Source organism: Polistes dominula, unplaced genomic scaffold (genome assembly GCF_049000335.1).
Source record: "Polistes dominula isolate Pdom_NZ unplaced genomic scaffold, Pdom_raw_medaka contig_20, whole genome shotgun sequence".
NCBI classification, from domain to species: domain Eukaryota; kingdom Metazoa; phylum Arthropoda; class Insecta; order Hymenoptera; family Vespidae; genus Polistes; species Polistes dominula.
The window spans coordinates 3171177-3198725 of NW_028301147.1; the positions used below are offsets into that span (position 1 = coordinate 3171177).

Sequence of the window (27549 nt, forward strand, 5' to 3'; positions counted from 1 at the left end):
ACACACATATTTCACATTTATGGCCTTAACAGAATAAAGAAAACAAGATTAAAAGTAGAAAGAAAAAGAGAGAGAGATAGAAATAGAGAAAGAGAAGAGAAGAAAAAATAAAACAATGCGACGAGCCAATGAAATAAATCGTATTATTATTATTATTATTATTATTAATTGAAATGATCTTGGTTAATTAATTAGGCTCAAGTTAAATATACGCAGTGTTTTTTTCGAATAATTAAAAGTTAAAATAATTTTCTAATTATTTTTGTTCTGAGCCAATCAACGAGAGTTTTATATACATTATGATAATACATAGGACTATGGGTAATATCAGAGTCATGTTGGTGATTATAATAATTGATCGAGTTTATAAACACAAATATTATTTTTATGATTTATTTTAATGATGACAAATAAATCAGAAAATAATTCTGTCTGTTCATTTTTGTTTCAATTTTTTGTTTTTTGTTTTTTCAATGTTTTTCTGTAACTGTTACAAATTACCAACACAATTATCGTTGATATATTATACTTTAATTGACTAATAAAACGGGTGGGAGTTACAAAGAGGAACGGTAAACGTGCAAAATGGCGGATTGAAGAGAAAATGAAATTTCAGTTGTAAAAAAAAAAGAAAAAAAGAAAAAAGATTGTAAAACGTGTATTATACACGTAAGATTATCGTCGTCGTCCTCGATGGCTCATTGTAATATTAATTGACCATTATGACGGTGATGACGAACGATGATGAGGTCAATGTTGGAACGGTGACGTTGCTGGTGAAAAAAAAAATACTTATATATGATTATATAAAATAGGAAGATAAAAAAAAAAGAGAATGCGAGAGAGAGAGAGAGAGAGAGAGATAGAGAGAGAGTGAGAAAAGGATTATTGTACGATGGAAAGGATCTTAATTACCAGAGTGAATATCGCTGTAGTGGACGATTATTTAAAGAGTAAATAAAAATAGATGAAAACAAATGTCTATTTATTTGTTTATAATATAATATTAATTACCCTTTAATTAAAACTTATCAAAAATTATTTCACATTATCAAGTTTTGGTTATTAATAAAATTGTGTTATGTAAGTGTGTTGTTTATGTATTTAGTAAAATTAGTAAAGCGATTAGATTTATTTTATTAGTTTTTGTTTATTGTAAAATAATTTATGGTAAGCTCAAAACTTTTCAACTCAACCTAAGTTATAGTTATAATTGATTAAAAACATCACGCTTCAGTTAGAATACTCGAATTCTCATAGGAAGTGAAAGTAAAGAAGCATTCATGGACAACATGATTAACTTTCTCTTGGCAAAAAAATTTCACATGGGAAGAAGAATAAGAAGAAAAAGAAAATGTTATATTAACAACATATATGTAAGTATGATATGAAAAAAAAGAAATGAAAAATAAAAACGTTGAATGAATATATATTTAAAATAATCTAATCAACGAGAGTAGTGAATTAGAAATATTTGCACATAAAAGGTGAATCAAAAATATTTTTATACGATTTGAATTGAATTTTAAGAATGATAAAGTTAGTTTGTTATGATTAAATTGTAAAATTACATATTTTTACATATATAAATATTTAATAATCTGTGAAAGTATTTTTAAGCCTTAATACGATTGAAAATAAATGAATGAATTATGTTATTGAAACGTAAAGTTTTAGTTAAAGAACTTTTAGTTTATTCTGTACATGGATCATGTAAGATTTACACAAGTGGCACGTTTAAAACGGATCGTGACCCGACTGACGCAAATGTATTAGTGTCTAACCGAGATAGGAGCTTTCTCGTTAATAAACAAGACTACTGATAGCTGGGACGTTTACTAGAATTGATGAGTAATTACGTATACATTAGGTATACATAGCATATGCATTTACGTAAGTCATAAATCGTGTAACACCAAAGATCATTAATTAACATTGATATGTATTTAACTAAATGTTACAAGATAAATGTAAATGTCGTTAACTTAACATATAAAAATAAAGTTGTTGCATTATTTGATCGATTTAATGTCAACTAATCTATTCGTTGATATTAAACAAATTACTCAACGAATTATCAAGAACGTGATTACGAGATCAGTTTACTAAGATTTTATTCAAAATTATTTTGAAGTAAAAATTTGAATAATTTTGTATCAAACGAATGTAATTAAATTTTTTTCTCACAAATTATTTATATAAATATTTAAATTTATTTATTTTTTTTTTTTGAGGCAAACCTTGAAGTTTCGTAAAAAAAAGAAAAATCAAAGTATATTCCAGACAAATTTTCATGGTTACTTTTTTGACCGAGAGAAAGTATTGCATCAAAACTTGTAACGATTGTAACCATTGCTTCGAACCAACTTGTTTCTCTCCATATATGTAAAGAACAAAATTATATTATATTACCGATTCCCATAATTGGATAGGTCAACGATGAAATCATTTGCTAAAAAAAATAAATAAAAATGTAAAATTATTTTTTCGTTGCGCACGAGAAGTGTTGTAAGTATATAAATCTATTAAATATAATAAACTTTATTTTAAAACTTCATAAATCCACAGTAATCAACAAAAAATCACAAAAACTAACGTAGTACAAAGAAAAATCACAAAAACTAACGTAGTACACAAACCAAGATCACAAAAACTAAAGTAGTACAAACAAAATTCACAAAAACTAACCTAGTACACAAACCAAAATCACAAAAACTAAAGTAGTACAAACAAAATTCACAAAAACTAACGTAGTACAAACAAAATTCACAAAAACTAACGTAGTACACAAACCAAAATCACAAAAACTAAAGTAGTACAAACAAAAATCCAAAAACTAACGTAGTACAAACAAAACTCACAAAAACTAACGTAGTACAAACAAAAACCATTAAATTCCTTAACAATTTTTGAAACCAAAAAAAAACATAGAATTCATATTATAGTACAACATAAATTAATAAAATATGTAATCATCACACATATTGAAGAAAACAAAAATAAACAATCTTAAAGGTATAAAGGACCTTTACTTTACTTCATTCATACATCCGCACATATATACATGCATATAAACCAGGATAAACAGAGGGAAGAGAAACATATACACAAACACAAACATATATACATATACAACAGGAACAGTATAGTAATGGGAAGTGCATCACGACTATTCCACTGACCCAATAAGGTACTGCCATGACCTTCGAACCATCGTGTTGACCTATTAAAGTATACTCTCTCCCTCTCTTTCTTTCTCTATCTACGTCACGGAGTAACTGTGAGTAATATAAGTGTAAGAGAGAGAGAGAGAGAGAGAGAGAGAGAGAGTATGTGAATATACACCAGACACACATATACATGCATAAGAGAATATATAAACACATACAAAAACACGTAAAGAGCCGGTAGATTTAAAGGGATCGAAGGGTTGCGAGGGAGTAAGTGGGGAAGGGAAGGATAAATGGTGAGGAGAAGGAAAGTGCAACGCTTAGAGCAGGTTAAGTGTGAAAGAGAAAGAGAAAGAGAAAGAGAAAGAGAGAGATGAAACGACAGCATTGGAATAGGAAGGATGAAGAGGAGAAGAAGAGAAGGGTGAGGGGGAGGAGGGGGAGGAGGAAGAGGAATGCAGCGACGACTGCACTACGCGTGCAAACACCGTGAGTTCATTGTAAGAGTGAGTGAAACGAAGTGATATGTATAACAGAAAGGGAGAGAAAGAGAGAGAGAGAGAGAGAGAGATGATGAGAGAGTGAAAAGGATAGACGACAAAGCAGAGGCAGGTCGTGTGATACACCTCGTTACGTCACAGACGGAATAACTGGTTACCTCAATGGGAGTTTGAGGAGGGTCGAGGGGGGTCTGACGGAATGAGGGGGAGGGAGGATGATACTGGAATAGAAAGAGAAAGAAAAAGAGAGTAAAAGAAAGACAGAGAGAGGGTTGGATGCAAGGCACCAACAGCACCAGTAACAGCAGCAATACTAATAGTAGTAGTAGTATTAGTAGTAGTGGTAGAGAAGTGAAAGTGAGAGAGAAGGAAATATTGTGGTGACAAAAGAAAAGGGAGAGGAAAAGGAATATATATGTGTGTATGTGTGTTTATGTGTGTTGATGGAGTGGGGGTGGCTGAGAGTTATCCCGCGAGCGCCATGAGAGGAGAAGAAGAGGAGGAACAAGGGGGAAAGAGGGTGCTTGGGGTGTTGTTGGTGGTAGCTTTAGGTGTGGGGCAAAGGGGGGTGGGGATGATATATACAAAAGACAAGGTCACGAGAGTATGGCTATAGATATCTGTCTGTAAACAGGTGGTGACGTAGCGGCTGCTTGCTGTTGCTTATGCTGCTGCTGCTGCTTCTACTGCTACTGTTGCTGTGAGTAGTAGTAGTATATATGTGCTACACGACGTAATCATGCCCGTTCCAGGGATATCCCTTTCCATCTCTCTACCACCCACCAACAACTTCAAACTCTCTCTCTCTCTCTCTCTCTTTCTCGTTTTCTATTACTCTATCATTTTTTCCTTCCTTTTCTATCCTTTTTTTCCTTTCCTTTTTTATTTTCTTGTTTCTTTTCTCTACTATTGTTAGGGGTTGTTTTATTTTTCAACAAATATCACTGTCTCTCTCTCTCTCTCTGTCTTTTTGTAGGGTGTTTTCTTGTTTTATTTTTTTTTCTATTTAACTGAATTGTATTTTATCGTTTGTTGGTGTATCTTGTTGTTGAATATTTTTCATATATTGTATGTCGTTGGTTATTTGATTTTAGAAGAAAACTGTGAGTTTCCATTTACTCGAGAATTACTTTTTATTTATTTTTATTCATTTCGATTGAATTTGATTGTTCGTTAGTATATTTTTGTTTGAAGGTATGATGTATTTTCCGATCAATCGTTTGATTATATAATAATTATATTTTAAAAGGAACAAAAAAAAATATATATATATAGAGAAAACGAATTTCACGTTGAAAATCTTTTAATCTTTAATGAAAGCTTGTTCAGCTTGTTCATCAAAATCGTTGAAGAATTACGGCTGAATTGATAGTTGGGATTAAACCGTTATAAAACCAAGGGTGGTGAACAACTTTAATCGTTATATCTTTCCGATAGAAACGAGGCGTGGCTCGGTTAAAATTATTGAAGTAGATAAAAAAAAAAAAAAAAAAAGGGCAAAATAAAAAAAAATAAAAAACAGATAAATGAAAAGAAGAGAACATATTATCGATGTTTTCCTATTGGAGAAGAAATTCAAGTTGTTTTAATTAAGGATCATCTCACATTATTCGATCGATATCATTTCATTTGAATAATTAAAATATTTAGTTGTAAAAAAAAAAAAAAAACTAAACAAAAAAAGAAAATATAATAATAAAAATCATTAGATTAAATGTTAAGCAAAAAACACAAATATCACATCGACGAGCGAAGTAGTATAATTCTTCTATTTGAATTGATAATTGATAGATAAAAAAAAAAGACACGAGAGAAACCTTGCGATTAAATCAATCTCAAGGAAAAAAAAAAAAAAAAAAAGTAAAAATGGTATCCATCGTTCGGAAGGTCGTAGAAGCCTGGAGGTTGAAAAATCCCAGAGAATAACGATGAACGTGAAGGACGTGAAGTATTACAAAGGGAACTCTCGAAATTGCAAGGAATCTTATAGAAAAACGACTCGTTAAAAGGGGTGAAAATTTTCGAAAGCAACGAAATTGACAAGCATTCCTTTCTCTCATTTTCTTTTTATTTTTGTATTTTTTTGTAGCTTACCTTTAACGAAGAAGAAATAAAATGAAAGAGAGAGAGGGAGAGAGAGAAAGGAATCCTGTCTTTGGTGAATTTTTCAACGCCTACCTTAACGTATTCCATTGAGAAAGAGGAAGGCTCACAGGATTCGCTTTCCTGAGCGGTTGGGACCCTCGGAGGGTCAGGCCAGGGTTCTGTGTCCCTTTGTCGTTCCCTTTTCAATGCTCTGTGCTACCTCTGCTTTCGTTTCGGTGTATGCCCAAGGCAGCTGCCATCTCTCTTTCTTCTCTTTTGGCTACACCAACTGTGTTTGCGTATATATATATATGCATTTGTGTGTGTGTGAGAGAGAGAGAGAGAGAAAGAGAGAAAGGGAAAGAGACGCTTTTCAAAGTCTCTTTTCTACCCCTCTTGTCCTTACTCTCCATCATCCCTGCCTGCTTCATCTGCACGTTAACGATCACTAGCTCACGTTATATTTCTTTCTTTCTCTTTTTGGTCTGTGTTAGTCTCTTGGATGCGAAGCATGTCGAAAACCGAGGGTTCAAAATCCCCCTGAGAGATTATTTTCCCTTTCTGCCATCACTTTTTCCTTTTCTCTCTCTCTCTCTCTCTCTCTCTCTTTCTCTTTACCTTTAGCTTTACCCTCTTCTACCTTTCTTCTTCTACTCTCTTGTTTTCTTCCCTAATTTGTAACTATACATTATTTCTCTGATCATTTTTCTCTTTGACGTTTTATTCAACGTTATTATTTGAAGAACACATTTATAATTGTTTTTAGATTTTGATGTTAGAGATACATAGACACAATAGAAAAGTTTTAGAATATTTTAGAAATATTCTTGGTATTTCTTTTTTTTTTTTTCTATGAAAAAAATGTTTATTCAACTCTTGCGTTTTATTTGACGTAAATTGAACCTTTTTGTACCTTTTGCTTTTTTTATTCTTTTTTTTTTAATATATCACAATAAAAGATAAAATTGTAAGGAATAACTTTGAAAAGAGTCAATAGGAAATTTTGTAAGAAATTTTTCTTCGTTCCTTTACAATTTGACATTACAAAAATAACTTAGTTCAGATAATTTGAAAGATATTCGTATCTATCTGTATACAAGATTAAATTTTATCGTTTTTTTCCTAATACTGGCAAACCATTGTGTAATGTATTTGTATGTATGTTGTATTCGAAGAAAGGAACACACACATACACACGTAATATATAATCCTCCTATACACAACAAAATTTAAACACATTCTTAACTGAATACGTCACTAGTTAATGCAATTTCTAATTTTAATATTTTGGACAATTTAAACAATTCATGTAATTTAATGTAATATTGTTTAGAGGTCATTTAATGCGTTGCAATAAAATTATTTTTATTTTTAAATAAAAATAACAAAATGATAGAATTGAACAAATTTTGAATCATTTTAAAAATAACTAACATTTCTATCTACAATCATAAAATAAATAAATTTGATCACAATATATTTCTAATTAAATTACTCAAATTATGAAATATATATTAACAAATAACGTAAATATTCGTAAAATTTTTTATTACTTTATAGTTTCTTAGAAAACTACGATAGAAATGAAGCGTGTTATAATAGGAGGGTTGTAATACTACGGTAGAAAGGTAGTTTCAAAGTATATATATATATATATACACAGTTTAGGTATATCGCAGGTACAAAGGTACAAAGGTACAAAGGTATAAAGACCAGGAAGAAGAACGAAGGACGATGAATTATAGAGACTGAGTTATAGCACAGCCAGTAGAGAGTATACATATACGTATACACACACACACACACACATACACAGAGATCTATATATGTGTATATACCCAAGGTACGGGTGCTATACTTCCTATAGCACGGATCGATATCCACTCCGCAAGCTTGGAAGTGGAAAGTACGCAACCGAAAATCGATAAGGTTTATACATTATCGATAAGCTTTTTCTACGAAAACTTAGAAACCTTTCAGGCACGAGAATATATATATATATATATATCACACTTTTCGAATCGATTTCTTGAAAAATAATACTTTAATACTGGAAATAATCATTCTTTTTATTTACAATGACTTTAACTTATCGTTAAACAGTTTTCTTTCCTTATCGTTCTTTATCGTTTAAGAGATTTTATACGTGTGTAAATATTTATGATATATATTCATATTATTTAATTTAGAATTACAATGACATATCATTGATTAATTCTAATTATTTTCATTGACCATGTAGTGTATTTAAGATAAATATTTAATTTTTATATTCTTTTTGTTTTTGTTAAATCTAAGATAAATCAAAATTCGTATATAACAATGATAGTATATAAAAATATATTATAATATAATTTATATATATAATATATATATATAATAGAATATAATAAATATATTATAATCTTCTATAACGCTATTGTTTTATATCAAAACTTTTATAATATCCTTCAAAATATACATTTTCTGATTACTGTAATACAATTATATTAATACAAATTTATATTACATAATATTTCAGTATAACATTACAGAAAATTAAAACATATTGAAAAAAGTAAATACACACAAGAGAGACATAGATTAACAAATGAGACAGAAAGAAACAAACATCCAAAGAGCATTGTCCGTAAGAATCACAACATGTATTACGTGTATTGTGCATTTCACGGCCGATACATATATTCCACACTCCACACATTCACATATACAAAACACACACTCACACACATAGAAGGTACACGCACGTGCGAATCCATCGCATAAAATACGTGAGAACATTCCAAAAGAGAAAGAGAGATAGAAAGATAGAGAGAAAACATATTCATACGTAACACTAATATATATATATATATATATAGCACATCATAGAGAGAAAGAGAAAGAGAAAGAGAGAGAGAAGAACGCAACCAGACCCAAGTCCAATGTATATACATATATGCGTACGCACGATGTACACACCATTGACCGTGATATCGTCTGTCTCGGGATGAATGAACTGTTACGTCACGAACTTGTATTCCATGGTTCCTTCCGCCACCACCACCACCACCCTCTTCCTCCTGCTCCTCTTCCTTTTCCTCTCATCTCATACTCTCTCTCTCTCTTTCTCTCTCTTTGTATTCTCCCACCCGCCACCCCACACACAACGTACGGTCCTCCACTTTCGTCTCCGTCAATTCTCTTTTCCCCTGACCTCCCTTGCTCCCGTTACATTACTCCTATATATATATTATTATGTGTGTGTGTGTGTGTTTATACCTGCTGTTCTTGCTTGCTTGGTGCAGTTGCTGTTACTTGCTTGGTTGCTTGTTTACTGTCCTCCCTTCTACCATCGATTAGCAATGGAATTCCATTTGCGGGACGGAACTAGGGAGATGCAAGCGCGAATCTTGAAGGGTGGTGGGAGGTAGAGAACACATACACCAGAGACGCAAGTCCTATAGTTTTCAAAAGAGGTCAACGTCTCTCTTTTTCTTTCTCTGTCTCTCTCATGTACTAACTCAGACAGCCGCCAGACACTACGACGTGTTGGCTATAAAATACCAATGTAGGACGGCAAGGTCGTTACGGGATAAACGTTACTATCCTTACCGTTTCTTCTGTTGTTACACTGATACACTTTTCTTTCTTTTATCCTTTCATCCTTTCTTTTTTCTTCTCTTTCTTTCCTTTCGTATCATTTCTTTTCTTTTCTTCTAATTCAATGAATTGAATTTACGTATACCTCTCCACACATACACACACATTTGATCAGTTTATTTATATTTATATAAGAGTTAAATCATCGAGATATCATAAATCAATTATTTACTCACTTATTTTACGAGTTAAATTTTATTTTATTTTATTTTCTTTCATATTTTCGAGTATGTTTACTTGAACGTAATAAATTGTTATCTTTTTATTTATTGACCATTATTAACATTAGAAAGCATTGAAAATAGTTTGAAGTTTTAATTTGATTTTGTGTTTCAAATAATTATATAAACATTATCTATAAATAATTTATATTTTTATAAATGCTTTTTATCGTTATTTATAATATATATGTATAAAAGAAAATCACCTGACTTATATAAGATATAGAATATTATTCTTTTAATGTGTATATGTTTATATTTATATGCTTTCTTGTTTTTATCGTGAAATATTTGGATTATTTTTAGTGGTACTATTTGATAGCTAAAAAAACAAATTGAAATACTTATTAGTTCATAATAAAAATAATTAAAAGATCATAAAACATATAATTTATTTGACACTTAGTTAGTTATGTTAGTTATTATTTAATTATTCGTTTCCTACCTGCCTCTTATCCTTCTAATATCGTTTCTCTAGGTTCTCTTCCACTTTCTTTCAAGTTAGGATATAATTTAGCCTTAGAACCTTCGCTATTAATTCGGCCATGAAAATCTGGTTTCTTTTCCTTCGGTGTACTTCGTTGAAACCAGATATCTAACAAAGTCTTAGGTGTATGATGATTTCCTTTGTGAAGTTGTTTTCCAACGGATATTGATGTACTTGCTGGTGGTGACATAGGTGAATCTGTTGTTGCTCTGATCACACTTGCTCGTGCAGTTCCATCTTCTTTTCCAAAGCTTTACATAAATTCAAATTAAATTTAATAATGTTTTTTTTATAAGATTTTGTAAAACTATAACAAAGTATTATGAAAAAAAAAAAACAAAATGATAATTTACCCATCCAATTCGCGTAAAGCTTGATCCAATTCAACTTTATCTTTATCGTTTTTACTCTTTACTTCCAACAAACAATTTAAAACTTCCGTATGAGCAGCAGAATTGTTTGCATGATGCTTGAGAAACGTTTCTAACTCAATCCATAATAAACGATATTGTTCTTCACGACGAGCAACACCTTTACCAATTCTTGCACTGCCTATATTAGGCATCGAAATTACTTCATGTTTCGTTTCGTGTTGAAGTATATTAAAGATTATTTGTTTGCATTGCAAAACTTCGTCCTGCGTTATTTCATTTTTTATCATTATTTCTGGTAAAGTTTCGATTAACTGAAAAGTAATGTACATTTCAATAAAAATTTATTTCACTATTTTATAGAAAATAATATGATTATTTACCGGTCTGACGTTGTATATGAGAGTACTAGAAATTGTAATTGGCCAATATTTTGTATGACGTTCTAATCTTGGTCTCATTCTTTCCACTGGTCCTTCTAAAGTACCACTTGTACTACGTTTTAAAGGCACTAACATATTGTTTCTCATAAGAGATCCAAAATCCTATGTGATAAAATAAAATGAATATATCGAAAAGGAAAACTGAAGAAAAATATTCTTTTTACTTACAGTTATTCTATAATCCGTAATACGGCCACCACAACCTTCGCTGATAGAAGGTGGATCTTCAAGAACACTTCTTGATGTGGATAATGTATGGATGAAAATTTCACCGCCATGGGCAGCAAGTAAATGAGATATCGTTTTACCACCGCTTTTTCTTGCCATTTCTAACATTACAGATCTACCGTTTAAAAGAAAATTAATTAGGCAAGAAGATGGTCTACTATTTACATCTACAGGAGTAATCCTGTGCATCGCAGTGCAATTTTGCATTTCTGATGCGCTACAGCCTCGAGGTGTACACCATTTTAAAGTAACCGTTTCGTATTCTGAACCTTCTTCGAATCTTCTAAATGTTTTTAGTAATGTTGTATCTTGTGGATTACCTATAATAAAAAAAATATACATATGTATATTATTATTACATAAATTCTAATAATTAATTACATACCTTTCAAGATTGCAGAATGAGCAGCAGAGGCATGAAATATTTCAACGTCATAGTTTGCGGAAGAGCTGGCATTTTGTTCTTCCTTCATTGGTATTCCAGTTACAGTTGTACTGGCTAAGTCATAATGTGATAAAATAAGATGTGATAACTTTGAATGTAATGCAGGTGCTTTTATAGAATGAACCTCTACCGTCAAAAGTGGAGAAACCTTTGGCATAAAAATTGAAAATAAAAATGAAAATGAAAAATACTCTTATCATAAATACAAGAAAATAATAAATACCTCTCGTGGACCTTGGCTTGTGACTTGAGATTCAATGTTATTAGGACATATATTCAATATAACTAAATGACAATAGTCTATTGGCATTAAACTGCAAAAAAAAATCAAAAAGATAAGTCATGTATAAATTATAATAAAGATATTCTCTAATAAATACTTACTGATCCGAAGCTAGAGCAGTTTTATTCTCTTGAGTTAATTCATTTAAAAATATATTTTCTAAACTTTTCATATTATTATTATCCCGTGCACTGGTTATACAAATCACTCTACCCCTATTCAAAAGTTTACTGGTATTTACATTCAAAGAAGTTCTCTTTTCATGCTGAATCTCTGAACATTCATTGAGCGTTTCGATAGCTACTCTCAGGCCATGTATCACTGAGTAATCTTCTCCTGGTTCTGGATTTTTTGTTGGTACGCCAAGAATGGCAGTACCATTCATTATCTAAAATTAAATAAACTTTAGAAAAATCTAACCGTATTACAAGATAATTATTTTAAACTAATACTTACATGGGTTAAATTTTGTTGAAGTGGACTCCATGAGTTTAGTACGTAAGCTGCACGGTCAGTCACAACGTATCTGATCTATAAGAGCAAATATAAATTAACAACATGTTTCATGAATTATACTCTCTTAGTGACATTAACACATATAGAATTTACCTACCAATTTTCCAGTTGGAAATAAGTCCCAAACAATGCGACAATATTCAAGGGATGCTTCAACACTTGTAGTCCATAAGGATTTACAAACAGGAGCTAATGGTATTAAATTTTGTCCACGACTCTTTAAAAAGTCAAATTCTAATGGGCACTCAGAAGATATACCAAAGTAAGGTGTATGATCCAATACGAAGATAGTTTTATGATTTGCTGGATACATTCTACCATAATATTTTTCAATACACACTTAACATTACAAATTTGTTTCTCTTATTGTTATGTCAACCTATATAGGTTAGGTTTTATTACTGTATGTACTACTGTTCATAAATTATCTTTTATATATAAATATGTATTTATATTTATATTTTTATGCACACACACATACACATATTAATTTATATTTTTAAATAAATACTCTTGAAATATATATTTATGCATATATGGATATATATACAAATCAATTATTATTATTATATGCTAGATATTTATGAATAAATCACTTTTAGCGAGAACTAGAAACATTAATATATTTTCAATTTCAAATAACAAAAAAACTAATAAGCTTTCTAGTATTAGTTTAAAAATCGAATAAATAATGTATCGTTATCAAATTTCTAAAATAATGTTAGAATTCCCGCGCAGAATCATCAACAGAATTGATACTGATACTCATAAATAGAGGTTAGAGAAACGATAGGGATTACGATTAAACTTTGTCAAGTTTTAATTTTAGGTTAAGAACAGTTTGAACTAATATGTCATCTGCATTATAAACGTGTTTCATAAATTATTAAATTTTTTGTAAAAATATTATACGTGTAACCGATATGATAAAAAATAAAATAAATATAATATAACTTGTAATCTCTCATTAAATATTAAATACGAAGCCTTAAGATGAAAATAAAAATGGCGTATTTCGTTGTGCGATTATCAGCTGATTGTAAGGTTTTGAAGTATTTTTTACTATGTGACGTATAAAAACAGTGCATTCGTTGGCATAAGTGAATCGATGAATATATACGATGGCTTTAACAACGAGATTATCTTTAAAAACAATACGTTTACCATATCATTATCATAATCTATTTATTGTAACATTATTTTTGTTTACATTGATTATTATATTAATAGCAGCATATCATGCTTTTAAATATGGTGATGCTCCACAAAATTCAATTTACAATGCTATTGTTTTAAGCAACATTAATACGCTACCTACTGAAGTTTTAAATGCGGATTCTCCAGCAGCTGATATTACAAATTCTTCATGTACATATTTCAATTGTTTTAATGTATATCGTTGCGGTAGTAGAGGTAATAAACCTTTAGTATACGTATACCCACCTAAAATATATTTGGATGGACTACATAAACCAATAACTAGTCAAATGACTAAAGAATTTTATCAAATTTTAAATGCTCTTGTGTCAAGTAAGTTTTACACTTCTAATCCTCATGAAGCATGTATATTTATTCCCTCCATTGATACTCTCAATCAGAATAGATTAAAATTACAAGAAGTATCACAGGCATTGAAAACATTACCCTTGTAAGTATTTCATCAATTTCAAAAAAGATAATATATTTTAAACATATATCATATTTACAAATACATAATTGCAGTATTTTTATCTTATGACAATAGTTGGAACGGTGGAGAAAATCATTTGATATTCAATATGGTACCAGGAAGCGTTCCAGATTTTAATACAGTCCTTGATGTATCTGTTGGAAAAGCTATGATTGCTGGAGCTGGATTATCAACATTAACTTATAGATCTGGATTCGATATCAGTTTACCTGTTTATAGTCCATTTTTAGATAATTTTAATAGAAACAATAACATTAAAAGGTAGTATTGATATTTATTAGTAGATATTTAGAAAGAATAAAGTTTAATCATTGCATTTATCTTTTTTAGAACATGGTTACTTATGTCCTCTCAAATTAATATCAATTCTATTTTTGAACAAGATTTAATGGAACTTAAAAGTTCTTTTCCCAAAGAAATATTATTACTCGGACCATGTTTACAATATAATCCCATGAACAATACTGTACGTTGTTCTGGAAAAGATGTTTATAAGTATCCTACTGTATTACAGGTATGCAATACTTTTAACACAGTTTTTTTTTTATAAAATAGTAATATTTAAATAAAATAAAATATTCTTACTTTATTTTCGTTTTTTAGACTGCTACATTTTGTTTTGTAATACGCGGAGCAAGACTAGGACAAAGTGTTTTATTAGAAGCTATGGCAACTGGTTGTATACCAGTAATCGTTGCAGATTCACTAGTTATGCCATTTTATGGAACAATTGATTGGACAAGGTTCAATATTTATAATAACAAATATTATATTTATCAACTTGTTCAATTGTATACAAATTATTGTGGTGGTAACTTTGTAGAGCAGCAATATTTGTACGTGAGATAGATGTATTACAAGTAATATCAATATTAAAGAAAATATCTCAACAAAGAATCGTAGAATTACGAGAGCAAGGTACATGGCTGTATAAAAGATATTTTAAGTCGATGCAAAAAATAACTGATACAACCTTGGAGATATTAGCAGATCGTGTATTTTCAAATATTGCGAGGAATTATGTATATTGGAATGTACCTCCTTATAAGGTAAATTATCAAAAATGTAATATATTTCTAAGCCAAAAAGTATATGAAAAAACGCATTTTATGTTTTATTTTTATAAATAGGATAATATGTCTCCACTTTTTTTACCATTGACTGCACCCAAGACAAGAGGATTCACAGCTGTTATATTAACTTATGACAGGCTAGAATTATTGTTTCTTTTAATCAATAAAATTGTCAAAGTGCCAAGTTTATCCAAAGTCTTAGTTATTTGGAACAATCAACAAAAAGATCCACCTCATTGTACGTATATGAGAAGTAGTATTCAAATAAATATTAATCATTTAATAATCATTGTATTTATATTGATCATTTTAATATATTACAGCTTCAAGATGGCCAAAATTAACTAAACCATTAAAAGTTATTCAAACTAAAGAAAATAAATTATCAAACAGATTTTATCCGTATGACGAAATAGAAACAGAAGCAGTACTTTCTATAGATGATGATATTATTATGTTAACAACTGATGAAGTAGAATTTGCTTACGAAGTATAATTAATTATTATTGAACTGTTAAATTATATTTTGAGGAATAGTTTCATTAACTTCAATGATGTTTTTAGGTTTGGAGAGAATTTCCAGATAGGATAGTTGGATTTCCATCTCGTATTCACATGTGGGATAACACTACTAATTGTTGGAAATATGAGAGTGAATGGACCAATAGTATTTCTATGGTTTTAACTGGTGCTGCCTTCCATCATAAGGTATATTTTATTATTAATTATTTTTCAAATAGACAAATTCAATCCATGATTAACCAATTCCATAATCATACCTGTTTACATCAAATTTTGTAGGCATGAGTAATGTTCGACAATTAAACCTTATGTCCTTTCGTAAATACCTTTACCTAAACTTCACTTCCTTTACCTGTTCAAGGAGACACACAAATAAGTATACATTATTTCTTATTTCTTATGTTAATTATTATTTATTTTAAAACAAAATAATCATTATTTTTACTGCAGTATTGGAATTATATGTATACAACTGCTATGCCAGGTGACATTAAAGAATGGGTAGATGAACATATGAATTGTGAAGATATAGCCATGAATTTTTTGGTCGCAAATACTACAGGAAAAGCACCAATAAAGGTAACTTTTGTTATTATTAATCATTACAAGAATAATAATTAAAGTCTTAATATTTTTAAATAAACTTTTTTATAGGTAACACCAAAAAAGAAGTTTCGGTGTCCAGAGTGTACAAATACTGAAATGCTGTCTGCAGATTTAACGCATATGGTTGAACGTACACAATGTATTAACAAATTTTCATCCATTTATGGAACTATGCCGTTAAAATCCATTGAGTTTCGTGCTGATCCAGTACTTTTCAAAGATGTATTTCCCGAAAAATTGAAAAGATTTAATGACATTGGAAGTTTATAATATCTTATAAGTATAATTAATTAGACTTGATAATCATTTCATAGAAAAAAATGACACATCTTGTCAAAAGAGTTTTAAATAATTATTAAGTAATCAATTTCGTAATTTCGAAGAATTATCATTCTAATTCTTCTATATTTTTAAATTAATTGACAGTTTCAAAATAGCAATAAATGTATACGTTGTTATACCATATTGTAAAATATTAACATTTTTGTAAAAAGTTCGTTATAATAGAGTATATAATTTTATATCGTATAATGATAATAATTTCAAAACCTAATCCTTTGATAATAATTTATTAAAAAATTATTATATATTATTTTTTATGGATTTGAAATATTTTTACAAAATTTTTCTAACTATATATAGTAAGTCGGGGGAATGTGCCACAGCTAAGGAAAAAATCAATCTAAAAAGTACATAAATAAATTTAATGAAACTTAAATACGTGGATTTAATAAACATTGCCTCTATTTATTATATGCACAATAACATTTGTCTAAATATTTATTTATTTATTAATTAATAACAATAAATTAGTGCGTGTTGAAAGTGGCATATTCCCCACATGTAGGGGTAATATGCCATTTAATCAAAAAAGAACTTAATTTCATATAAATATCACAAATAACTCGTAATTTAATACTTTTACAGTATAACAAATATAATTTCGATTAACTACATTAATGTTAAGGTATGGCTGATAAATAAGACAACGCAGAGTTAATATTAAAAGTAAGATTTATTATAAGAAACGGTGGAAAAGAAAGAACTGTTGAACAAGCCTAGAGCTAGACCGGATACAGGTCTATGTATACAATAATAGGGAGGGCGTACCAGCGCCCTCTACTAAGGGACTGTGGGGCCCATAGGAGAAGTAGGGGTAAAGAGTAGGGGTGGCGGAGTGAGAAGACATAACGTCTCTTATATACGCTATTCTTAACACTCCCTCTCGGTATGTCTCGATAGTCCACAACATCTAGTTAATAGACTCTTTAAATGATTTAAACCATACAATATATTCAACAACATCTTTAAGTGATCAAAATCGCAAATAGATTAAACAAAATCTATGAGCAAATAACTTGTCATACTTGTTTATATTGAACTTATACAAAACAAATTTAATCTAACTTGGACAAATAAAATAACACAATAATAAAAACTCAATACATTAATTAGAGACACCACATTTATTATTTCATACAATAACGTATCGTCTATATCTGTCTTATCTACATGTTTTTTTTATTTTCAAGGATATTCTTTTTTTGTTCAACACAAATATATACGTATTTCTACAATCTTTGACGATATACACAAAAATCGCTTCTGCCGAACGGTCTTTGTAGATGAACGAACATAAATTTTGATAAAAATTAGAATAAATTATTTAAGAAAAAAAAAAAAAATCAATTTACAATTTCAGCAATTGCAGTTAAAAATTGTACAAATTTTCTTTTACAATAATATATATGTATGTATATGTATATATTTATAGATAAAAAATTAAAAAAACAAACAGAAAGAAATTAGAAGTCTTAGGTAAAACTGAAATATTATTATTATTACTCTTTCATTGACGTTCATTATCGTAGATACATAATTAATTATTGTCACAATAAGTGTGTGTAAAACAAATAAACAAACAAAATGATCAATTGAATAAATAAATATTCAAGCTCAGTCGGTAATTATTCGATGCGTTTCGAGTGACTTCCATTTGAATTTTCTCTCTCTTTCTTTTTTTTTTTATCTTTCAATACTTTACAGATCCTCTCTTTCTCTCTCTTTCTATATTTATATATATATATTTTTTCTATTTCTCTTAAAAATACTTAATTAAATATTAACGTCTATAGTAGGCTTCTTTATCGATTAGGAATATAATGTATAATATAAAATAATATAATGTAATACATAAGTTAATATAATTTAATATAATATAATATAATTAAATATATTTCGAGAATTGATTTATCTTTTTTTCTTTCTCGCTTTTATGACGATTTTTAGGCCGTATTTGAGCTAATGTGTATCATGTAAAGTGCATTTTTTTTTGTTTTGTTTTGTATACATGTATGTATGTGTAAATATATATGCATGCGTTCAAATTGAATTAATGATCGTTAAAAATAAGCTGATTAATTAATTAAATTTCTTATTTCGATCATATACTTAGCAATTATCTTCAGCGATATAATAATAGTAATAATAATAATAATAATAAATAATAATAATTTGAATGATATAATAAATGAATTAAAGGGAGAGAGAGATTGTCACGTTTAAGTATTTTTAGAGGTTAGAATAAATCGTGTACATGTGTTATATAAGTATATATGTTTTGTATATATGTACGTAAGATACAGATATGTATAGGATAATTAGTATTTGAATTTTCTGTTTTGCATTTCATTTTCTATCATCTTTCGTACATTATTTTCATTGAAGTTTTTGTTTTGTCAATATTATAGTTCACTTTCCATTGTTCTTACATTCATATAAGAAATACCATACATTCCTTTTAGTTATATAAGGAGGAAAAAATGTGACAATTAATTTCTTAGCAGCACATTCTCATTAGCAATAATTAGCTAAGAAATTCTTTCAAAAATATTTTCTTTCGATATTTTCTATTTCAAACGCAAAGCGTTACCGCCACCGTCGCCATTTTGGTGACGTATACATACAATTAATAATGATAATAATTATATCTCTCTTTTATTTTCTCTTTTCTTTTTTGTATTCATCCTTCTCTTTCTCTTTTACTTATTTTTTCTTTTCCATCTTTAAACTTTTTCATATATTTAACATCAGTTTAGATTATATTACATATTATTCGTTTCATTCTTACACGTACATATATAATATTGTTTTTCTTTTTTTATATTTATATATTTATATGTATACATATATATTTATATATTTAATTTTTTATTTTTATTAATTGTATATGTATATTAATACGTGTGATGTTTTTCTTTTTTTTTTAAAGATTTTTCTTTTTCTTTCTATCTTTCTCTTGAATTAATATATATATAGGTATATATATATATATTCGATTGTCAAAGTCAATACAGCGTTCATTTTATTTTCAACACTTTTATGTATTTATATGTATTAATCATTATTACCTATCCTCTTTTTATTTCTTTCATTTATACTTTAATTTTTGTCATTTTTTTTTTGTTTCTTTTTTATCTTTAGATGAAATGTAATAGTAATAGTATAATAGAATAGTTAATAATTATAGTAATAGATAATAGTGCAAACCTGAGGTGGTTATGCTCGATTGTAAAGAGTCTAGGCCATTCCGTTGATCATGAAAATGTGATTTAATAATTGTTATAAAAAATGAAAAGAATAGTTATATATATATATAGATCATTTGTTAAAGAGTTATGAAGCGAGGAACGAAGAATTAGGCAATTTTTTTGTTCATCTTATTCTTTAAAGAGATTAATTGAAGTATTGAAAATGGCCGATAGATAGTGAACTTGATTTTTGTTAATTTATACAAGTGGTTCCCAAACATTTTTATCCTACTGCCCCCTTTCCAGAAAAAATATTACTTAGCGCCCCCTGGAAATTAATTTTTTTTTTAATTTACTCTTTTTAAATAGTTGCGGCACCTACCAGAGGGCGGTAGCGTTCACTTTGGGAATCACTGATCTATACAATTCTACATATAAATTATTAAATGAAATTGAAATTTTCTAATTTTCATTGAAAAAAAAAAAAGATCTTTTTCCGTTTTCTTCTCAATAATAATTATTTTAAAAATATTTATCTATACTATTTAATGATTGCATCTGAACATATGCAGTTTCAAACTTCGTCGGTAATGTAGTTTGCAAGTATCACAAGTAGGTAAATTTCTACGATAGGTATATATATATTTATATATATATACAAGTACGAGAATTGATTCTTATATTTATGTACGAATGGATAGCATTTTATAGGGGCTTAAAAAGATTTCTAATTGATAAATGACACTTTTAAAACTACACTATCGACATAGCATGAAATATTGCCTGCTATCAGGCGCGCGCGACCTATCATAAATAAAAACAAAATCGATAAACAAGAAAGAAAACAAATATAAATGATTAATATAAGATACTCTTAAGCTATAGTAATTGATTATACAATACTGAACATTATTTTAGAACGAACTTTTTGATAATAATTAATAATTCATGCGATTGATATTCGATTAAATGAAATTCATCTTTTATCGTTCAATATTGTTTTAAAATTCGTTTTTTTTCACGAATATCATGTTCTATGTGATTCCTATGAAAAAAGAATACTTAATACGATCGCATGTTTTTTAAAAAATATAATTAATATAAATTATCTCTATTGTTCTTTCGCATAATAATAATGTTAGGTCTACCAGAAAATTTTGTCTGTTTAAACAAACATTAGTTCAATTTTTCGTCACTAGGGGTAAGGCCCTATTTCTTAAAATGGAATATACAAATTGCCAACATGTTGACAAGAGTTCAAAAGTAATTCAATTAATTAATTGTTCAAATTATGAATAATTTATTATTTTATTTTTAAAATGGACTTTTATATTTCGGTAGACCTAATATATATATATATATATATATATATATATATATATATATATATATATATATATATGTTTGTATATTCACTATAATGGCCAGTAAATCGTAAAGTAGTTAGAGTTTAAAGAGAGTTTTGATAGTAAATAGAATAGATTAATAGGAATAATTACGTATACGTAATATACTAGTATTGATAACAGTAGTAACACGGTTTAGTAGTATTAATTATTAATCAATTCGACTAATTAGTAGAAATCGCATCTACAATGCGTTAGGCTAATCACGAAGGAATATGTGTATATATATATATATACTTGTATAATATAGTCTTATCATTTTCCAATAAATAGAGACTCTTTATAATAGTTTGTTAGGATTGTCTATGCGATGATTAATTGCAAAGCGATGATACGCTTATCAAAGACATTTCTCATAATCGTTGCGTAAAACACTTTCTTCAAATTTACATTTTTATTTAATCATCATTTGAACGATTTATCGATGATTATCTTTATCTTTATCTTTTATTCTCTTTCTCGTGTTTTTTTTTGATTGAAGAAATTCGAAATACTCGTTTAGAAAATAATTTCATTAAAACGAGATATACAATTGATTTTAGAATGATCAATTTTTTTCTTATTTATTCTAATTTTTGTCTTCTTTTTCTTCTGTTTATTCCATTTTATTTTTTTCTCATGAGAAAATTTTGTTAAAAGTATGATATATTGTAGAATTTGTTTTATCTGTTTTAAATTTTTGTTTCTAATGTTTTCTATCTGTTTTTTTTTTGTTTTCAATTTTAATTTTCGAAATATTATTCATTTGTGAATCGTTTCGTTGAAAAATTTGAAATAGTTGATAGATTTTTAGCAGAATTTCTATTATTTTTCTATTTGCGATAAGAAGACGCATTATAAAGCTAACTCATGCGTGTTTAATAAGAAGTATGTATAAAGAGAGAAATTAGTTTAAAAAGGGTCAAATATTTTTCTCTCTTTTTTTTTTTTTTTTTTTTTTTTTTTACCATAGTTTCCAAATATTTTTCTCCATTTTTTAAATATTTTTTCATTAGTATCGAAAGATAATAGCGTAGAAAAGAAGATTGTATTTTCTTAATCTTTTTTGTTGTTGTTGTTGTAGATTTTGAATCAAGTTTCGATTATCGATTAAATACCAGTTGTTTGATAAGAATATTTAGAAGAAAAGATTGAGTATAATGATTTTGCGATCGTCATAATGTTTTCAATATTTTCTTTTTTTTTTTTTTTTGAAGTTTTTTCGTTTAACTATATAATATATCCTTATTATCCTTATCATCTTTGACAATACTTACACATACGTTTTTACCTACAATCCTGCATATCGCACACATACACATACGCATACACTCATTACATGCACGCTTATAATTTATACATATTTATTCACATTGATAATTATGATATGGTGGGTGGGGGAGAGCGGGGGGGGGTAAGGGAACATTGACACACCATTATCTAATAACGTGTCTGTAAGATACGGTCATGTATATGTTTTGATTATAAATTTATGATGTTCTACGAGTTAGGCGCGTGTGTTTGTTCTCTTAATTTTTTTTTCTTTTTTTGTTTTTGTTTTATTCATTAATTATTATATTTTTATATCGACTCAATTGCCCTCTTTTAGAAAGTTATATCTCTTTTTATATACAGGGTGTTTCGTAATACGTACAATCCACTTCAGTAGTATGAACAGGAATCATATGAAACAATACAAATTAAATATTCATAAAAATATCTGTCCTATTTGACTATTTTTCAAAATTATAGTCCCATTTGTGTTTCAATGTTTTTATGAATTTTTTAAAATAGTTTTTGTGTTCACTGTTCATTGCTGAAGTGGGTTTTACGTGTTACGAAACACCTGTATATTAAAACAAAAATATATTATGCATAGAAATATATGAGTTTTTTTATATACAAAAATTGGACCAGAAAAGAATTTTATAAATAAAAATAAACAAATTATATTTGTATGGCAGAGAATTAATAAAATAAATGCAACAAGTCGATATATAAAATTATAATAATTAAATGTTATTATTCTAACGCTATTGTATTATTTTAGAATCTATAATTTTTCTCGATAATATCTCTTTATACAGTTTTTAAATTTACGGACACATTATCTTATTATTATGTATATATATATATATGTATAATATTAATTATAATATTGTAAAAGATCACGAAGATATATTAAGTATCTTTTAGGTCATATTATTTCGTTAAAATTGTAGTGTCCAATATTTATCACGTTTAGATATTTTTTTTGTTATCACTTATGTCCTATTTCCGACGGGGTAAGCGCAATTGCAGATTCTCTCTTCTTTTTTATTTTTCTCTCATTTATATTTTCCCTTTGTGTATATTACAAAGGGATAAATATATATTCTATATTTTTAATACATTAATATTTAATATATATATATATATGTATATATAATATATACATAAATATATTTACATCACTTTGTGCCATTGCTTTGGTCTTGTTTTTTTTTTTTAAATTAATTGAAAAGTTTTGACTCTCTCTTTAATATAAAAAGAATATTTTATTTGAAAAAAAGAAAAAAAGAGAAAAATTAAATTCTTAATTTTGTTAAGGCTCCAAATTATTCGATTTATCTTCGTGTATATCATTTTTCAAATTAAAAATATTTAATAAATGAAAAAATCAAATTATTATTTATATTATATGAAAATATGTAAATATTTATATGAGTTAAAAAATAATAATATAATAAAATAAAGTTAAATGAATTTTAATATGAAATATTATTAATAATATTCTTTTTTTTGTTAAATAGGAAAAATAATGCAATGGCCTATTTTTACGAAACTTTCATTATCAAACGATCCCTCAATGAATGACGACACACACCTTATTACGCTGTATATATCTGTATATATATATATATTAGCTACAAAAATTGTGCGACCTCTAATAAACATCAAATTTCTTGTATAATAGTTTATTGGAATTGGCTGAGAATATTCTCGACTCTATTTATTAATTTTTATATTTTAATTTTTTGTTTTTATTTCTTTTATACTCTTCCATAAGAATTTTTTCCTTCTTCTTTTTTTTATTTTATTTAACTCTCTTCCCTCTCCAGTAATAATTTCATTATTTATTATTCATTAATGTCTTTTTTCAACTCGACCAGCGAGAACATTTGTTTATTTATTTATTTAATTAATTAATTAAGTAATTAATTATTAAATCGATTGTCTTCAAATTTGCAATGATTTAAAGCGAGAAATATCATTGATATCATTAATATATGTATATATATATATATAATATATTTTTATAAATTTCTTTTTGTTTTTATAAAATGAAAATTCAAATATTTCAGATAAAATTAATAGAATTATTTAGGATATACCATATTCTTTAAAAATAAAATTTGTTTGTTTTAAATTCCGATGATCATTGATTATCATCTTTTCATTAATTAACCCTTTGAGTGCTGATTACTTTTAACTACAATGTTTTATAGGAAAAGAATAATTTATTATTAACTAGAATCTAATAATAAATTAAAGTTTTTCTTTCTTTGAATATAATTTAATTAATTAATGTAAACATTATACATTATTTTATATTAATATTAACACTTTAATGGCCGCTCACACAACATGTGTGTGATAGCAGGAACAACCGTTATTGGCCTTTATTTATATTTATAACTTTTTATATATTTAAAATTATATAAAATTAAATTTGTTATTAAATTGTTGTTGTTATATTTTTTATATTAGTTTTTTAAAATTAATTTTTCAAAAAGATTACCGGCTCCTGCTCACGTTTAACTGCGTAAACGTGCGGCCATTAAAGTGTTAACAAACACGTATATGCGTCGATAGACCATTCTACTAATGTTTACCAAACGCATATATACGTCCATAGCACTCTTAAGGGTTAAAAAAAAAAAAAAAAAAGAAATTAGATTCTAATGAAATTTGAAGTTTTCTATACTTCAATCAAAATGATCTTGATGAGGCTTATGAAAATCTTTCGAGTATTAAAAATTATCTTTATCCCATTAATTTGATTTTTTTGATAATATGTTCTCTCACTCTCTCTCTCTCTCTCTCTCTCTCTCTCTTTCATCATACATACACACACAATTCTTTTTTATATAATATAGGAAAAAATGGATTCTCGTAATATATGTATATATGTATATTTGTAATTTTCTCGTGATCGATCATCTATGGATAAACGATCGGTCATTCTCTTAGATAATAACTTTTTTTTATCTTTATTTTTTTTTCTCTCTCTCTCTTTCTCTCTTTCTCTCTTTTTGCTTTTTTTTTTAGCTACGATAAAACCGGAAGAAAAATAATTGCTTTTATCGATTATTATATTCGCGTATTTTTTTTTTTTTTTTCAAATATTATTATTGCTGAAACTATCATACAAACCCATGGGTCTCTCAAATTTTTCATATTTGTAATCCCCTCTCGTTGAACTCGACCAAATATTTTCATAATTTTGAATACACACATAGATTTTATATTATTTTTGTTTTCTTTTTAACTTTATTTTAATCTCATGGATCATCTTATATGATTAGTATTGCCGAAATGGTTTGAATTAATTTTTTCGATCGTTTCACGTCCAGGAATTATGTTTTGTGACCCCATAACGTAGATACGTTATTTTTTGTATTTATTTATTTATATTTTTATATATATATATAAATATGTATGTGTGTGTTTGTTAATTTTTCTTATTTCTTTCTTTATATTTATATATATTGTTCGAGTGATGTTGATCATTAAAATATGTTCGATTATTTTTATATATATATATATTAATGATTAATTTTATATAAATTATTATAATAATATTTATATAATTATTATAAAAAAAGAATATATTATTATAATAATTAATTATAATATGTATATATAATATTTAGTTTATACATAAAATTAATCGTCAATTATTTAATTATATAAAAAAATCGAATTACACACACGAATTACATACGTATATATACATATATTGAATAATTTCTTTCAGCTGGTATATTTGTATGTAAATTTCTCTTTTTTTTTCTATTATTTATTTATTTTAAAAATTTATAAATCTTGTTGATTTATTTAATGTTGTTGATAGAGGAACACGAATTGGACGCAACAATTATGGTTAAAAGCATTGAGGAACTTAATACTTTTGAGCTTTGTTTGTCGATTATTGTGAGTATTTAAAAAAAAAAAAAAAAACAAAAAGAAAATAATAAATTACAAATAATATACAAAAAAAAAAAAAAAGAACAATTTTGATTGTCTTTCGATAAAATTACGTGGAATAATTGTCACGATTATGATTGTCATCGTTGATGTAAATTAAAAATTTAAAACAAAACTTCAATTGACTTATTTAATTTTTCATATTTATATAAATAATTAAAAAAAGAAAAAAAAAACTAATTAATTATTATCATACTTTGACAAAAATAATTTTAATTGATCCAAAAATTTCTGTAATTAATTATAAAATTCATCAAATGTAATTTGAGAAATATAAATGTGCAAATAATTAAATATCAAACGCTCACAATGATCTTCTTTTTTTTTTTTCTTAAAAAAAGGAAAAAAAAATTAATAAAAAATTAAAAAAATATAAATAAAAAATCTAAAGTTCTTACGAACGATTCGATTATCCATGATTTCCATCAAGAGATGATCTTAACGACGGATTCTCCCTCATCCTTGAGTAAAAGACTAAGTCTGAGGTCGAGTTCACCAGCTTCGAGAGCCCATTTTTCCCTTAACCATCATGGAGAGTCAGTCGTTTGTGTTCCTAAAGTATGGATCGGGAAGAGAGGATACCAATCAACGGTCAAATGTGTTAACGGCAATAAATCAAAGTTCACTTCTGCACCACCCAAGCCTTGATTACTCTCGAATCCTTGTTTTTTTTCCCACAACATTATTAAAAGATTTCTACCTAGTGCATCGCAACTGTTGTATTTCAAGGTCTGACGATATTGTGGCTTACGTGAATGCCGAACCACTCTTGTTTTCCTTTTCTGCAGCCATCTATCGCCGTCCCGTAAATATGTTTTCACGTAGGTATCTATAATTATTTTTAATTTGAGTTAAACTTTCTTTTGTATAACAAATGACATGACATTTGTTTAATAAAATGACACGAAATGTGAGAAGGAAGCATAAAGATTGGAAAAAAAAGAACGAGATAGAATTTATAATTGATTGACAGTTGAATAAGATTCTAGGAAGGTTCTAGTTTAGTGTGTTAGTTATATCATGTGTGTATGTGTGTGTTGTATGTGATACATCGATCGATAGTTCCTACGAGAGATGCGTTTGTTTATAGAAGGATGATGAG

General features: G+C 27.5%; 3 protein-coding genes across 4 annotated transcripts in view; 1 reads left to right on the top strand and 2 right to left on the bottom strand.

The window, feature by feature from the left end:
* Nucleotides 1-8213: 8213 nt before the first annotated feature.
* asun (integrator complex subunit 13 asun) lies at nucleotides 8214-12881 on the bottom strand. Of its 2 annotated transcripts, XR_016178171.1 has the most exons (11): nucleotides 12489-12881; nucleotides 12332-12406; nucleotides 11977-12263; nucleotides 11816-11906; nucleotides 11533-11740; nucleotides 11088-11467; nucleotides 10860-11021; nucleotides 10459-10790; nucleotides 10064-10356; nucleotides 9825-9940; nucleotides 8214-9752 (listed from the first exon to the last, which is right to left on the bottom strand). XR_016178171.1 is itself a non-coding variant. In XM_015320473.2 (10 exons), exons 1-9 carry the CDS (start codon nucleotides 12702-12704, stop codon nucleotides 10071-10073), a joined length of 2037 nt encoding a protein of 678 aa, XP_015175959.1. In that variant the 5' UTR covers nucleotides 12705-12881; the 3' UTR covers nucleotides 8214-9940; nucleotides 10064-10070. The 2 variants fall into 2 exon arrangements, 1 of the variants encoding a protein (XP_015175959.1); XM_015320473.2 differs by having other exon boundaries at nucleotides 8214-9940.
* A 308-nt stretch (nucleotides 12882-13189) lies between these two features.
* Nucleotides 13190-22897, top strand: sotv (exostosin glycosyltransferase sotv). Its single transcript, XM_015320471.2, has 10 exons — nucleotides 13190-14039; nucleotides 14136-14342; nucleotides 14412-14595; nucleotides 14685-14824; nucleotides 14905-15130; nucleotides 15212-15392; nucleotides 15478-15644; nucleotides 15719-15862; nucleotides 16127-16255; nucleotides 16331-22897. Exons 1-10 carry the CDS (start codon nucleotides 13513-13515, stop codon nucleotides 16550-16552), a joined length of 2127 nt encoding a protein of 708 aa, XP_015175957.1. The 5' UTR covers nucleotides 13190-13512; the 3' UTR covers nucleotides 16553-22897.
* The window catches only part of Fife (regulating synaptic membrane exocytosis protein fife), a 141628-nt gene continuing 131812 nt past the window's right edge, over nucleotides 17734-27549 (bottom strand). The window contains 1 exon segment of the mRNA XM_015320400.2: nucleotides 17734-27276. Within this exon segment, the coding sequence (XP_015175886.2) occupies nucleotides 26975-27276 (302 nt within the window). The 3' untranslated portion in view covers nucleotides 17734-26974.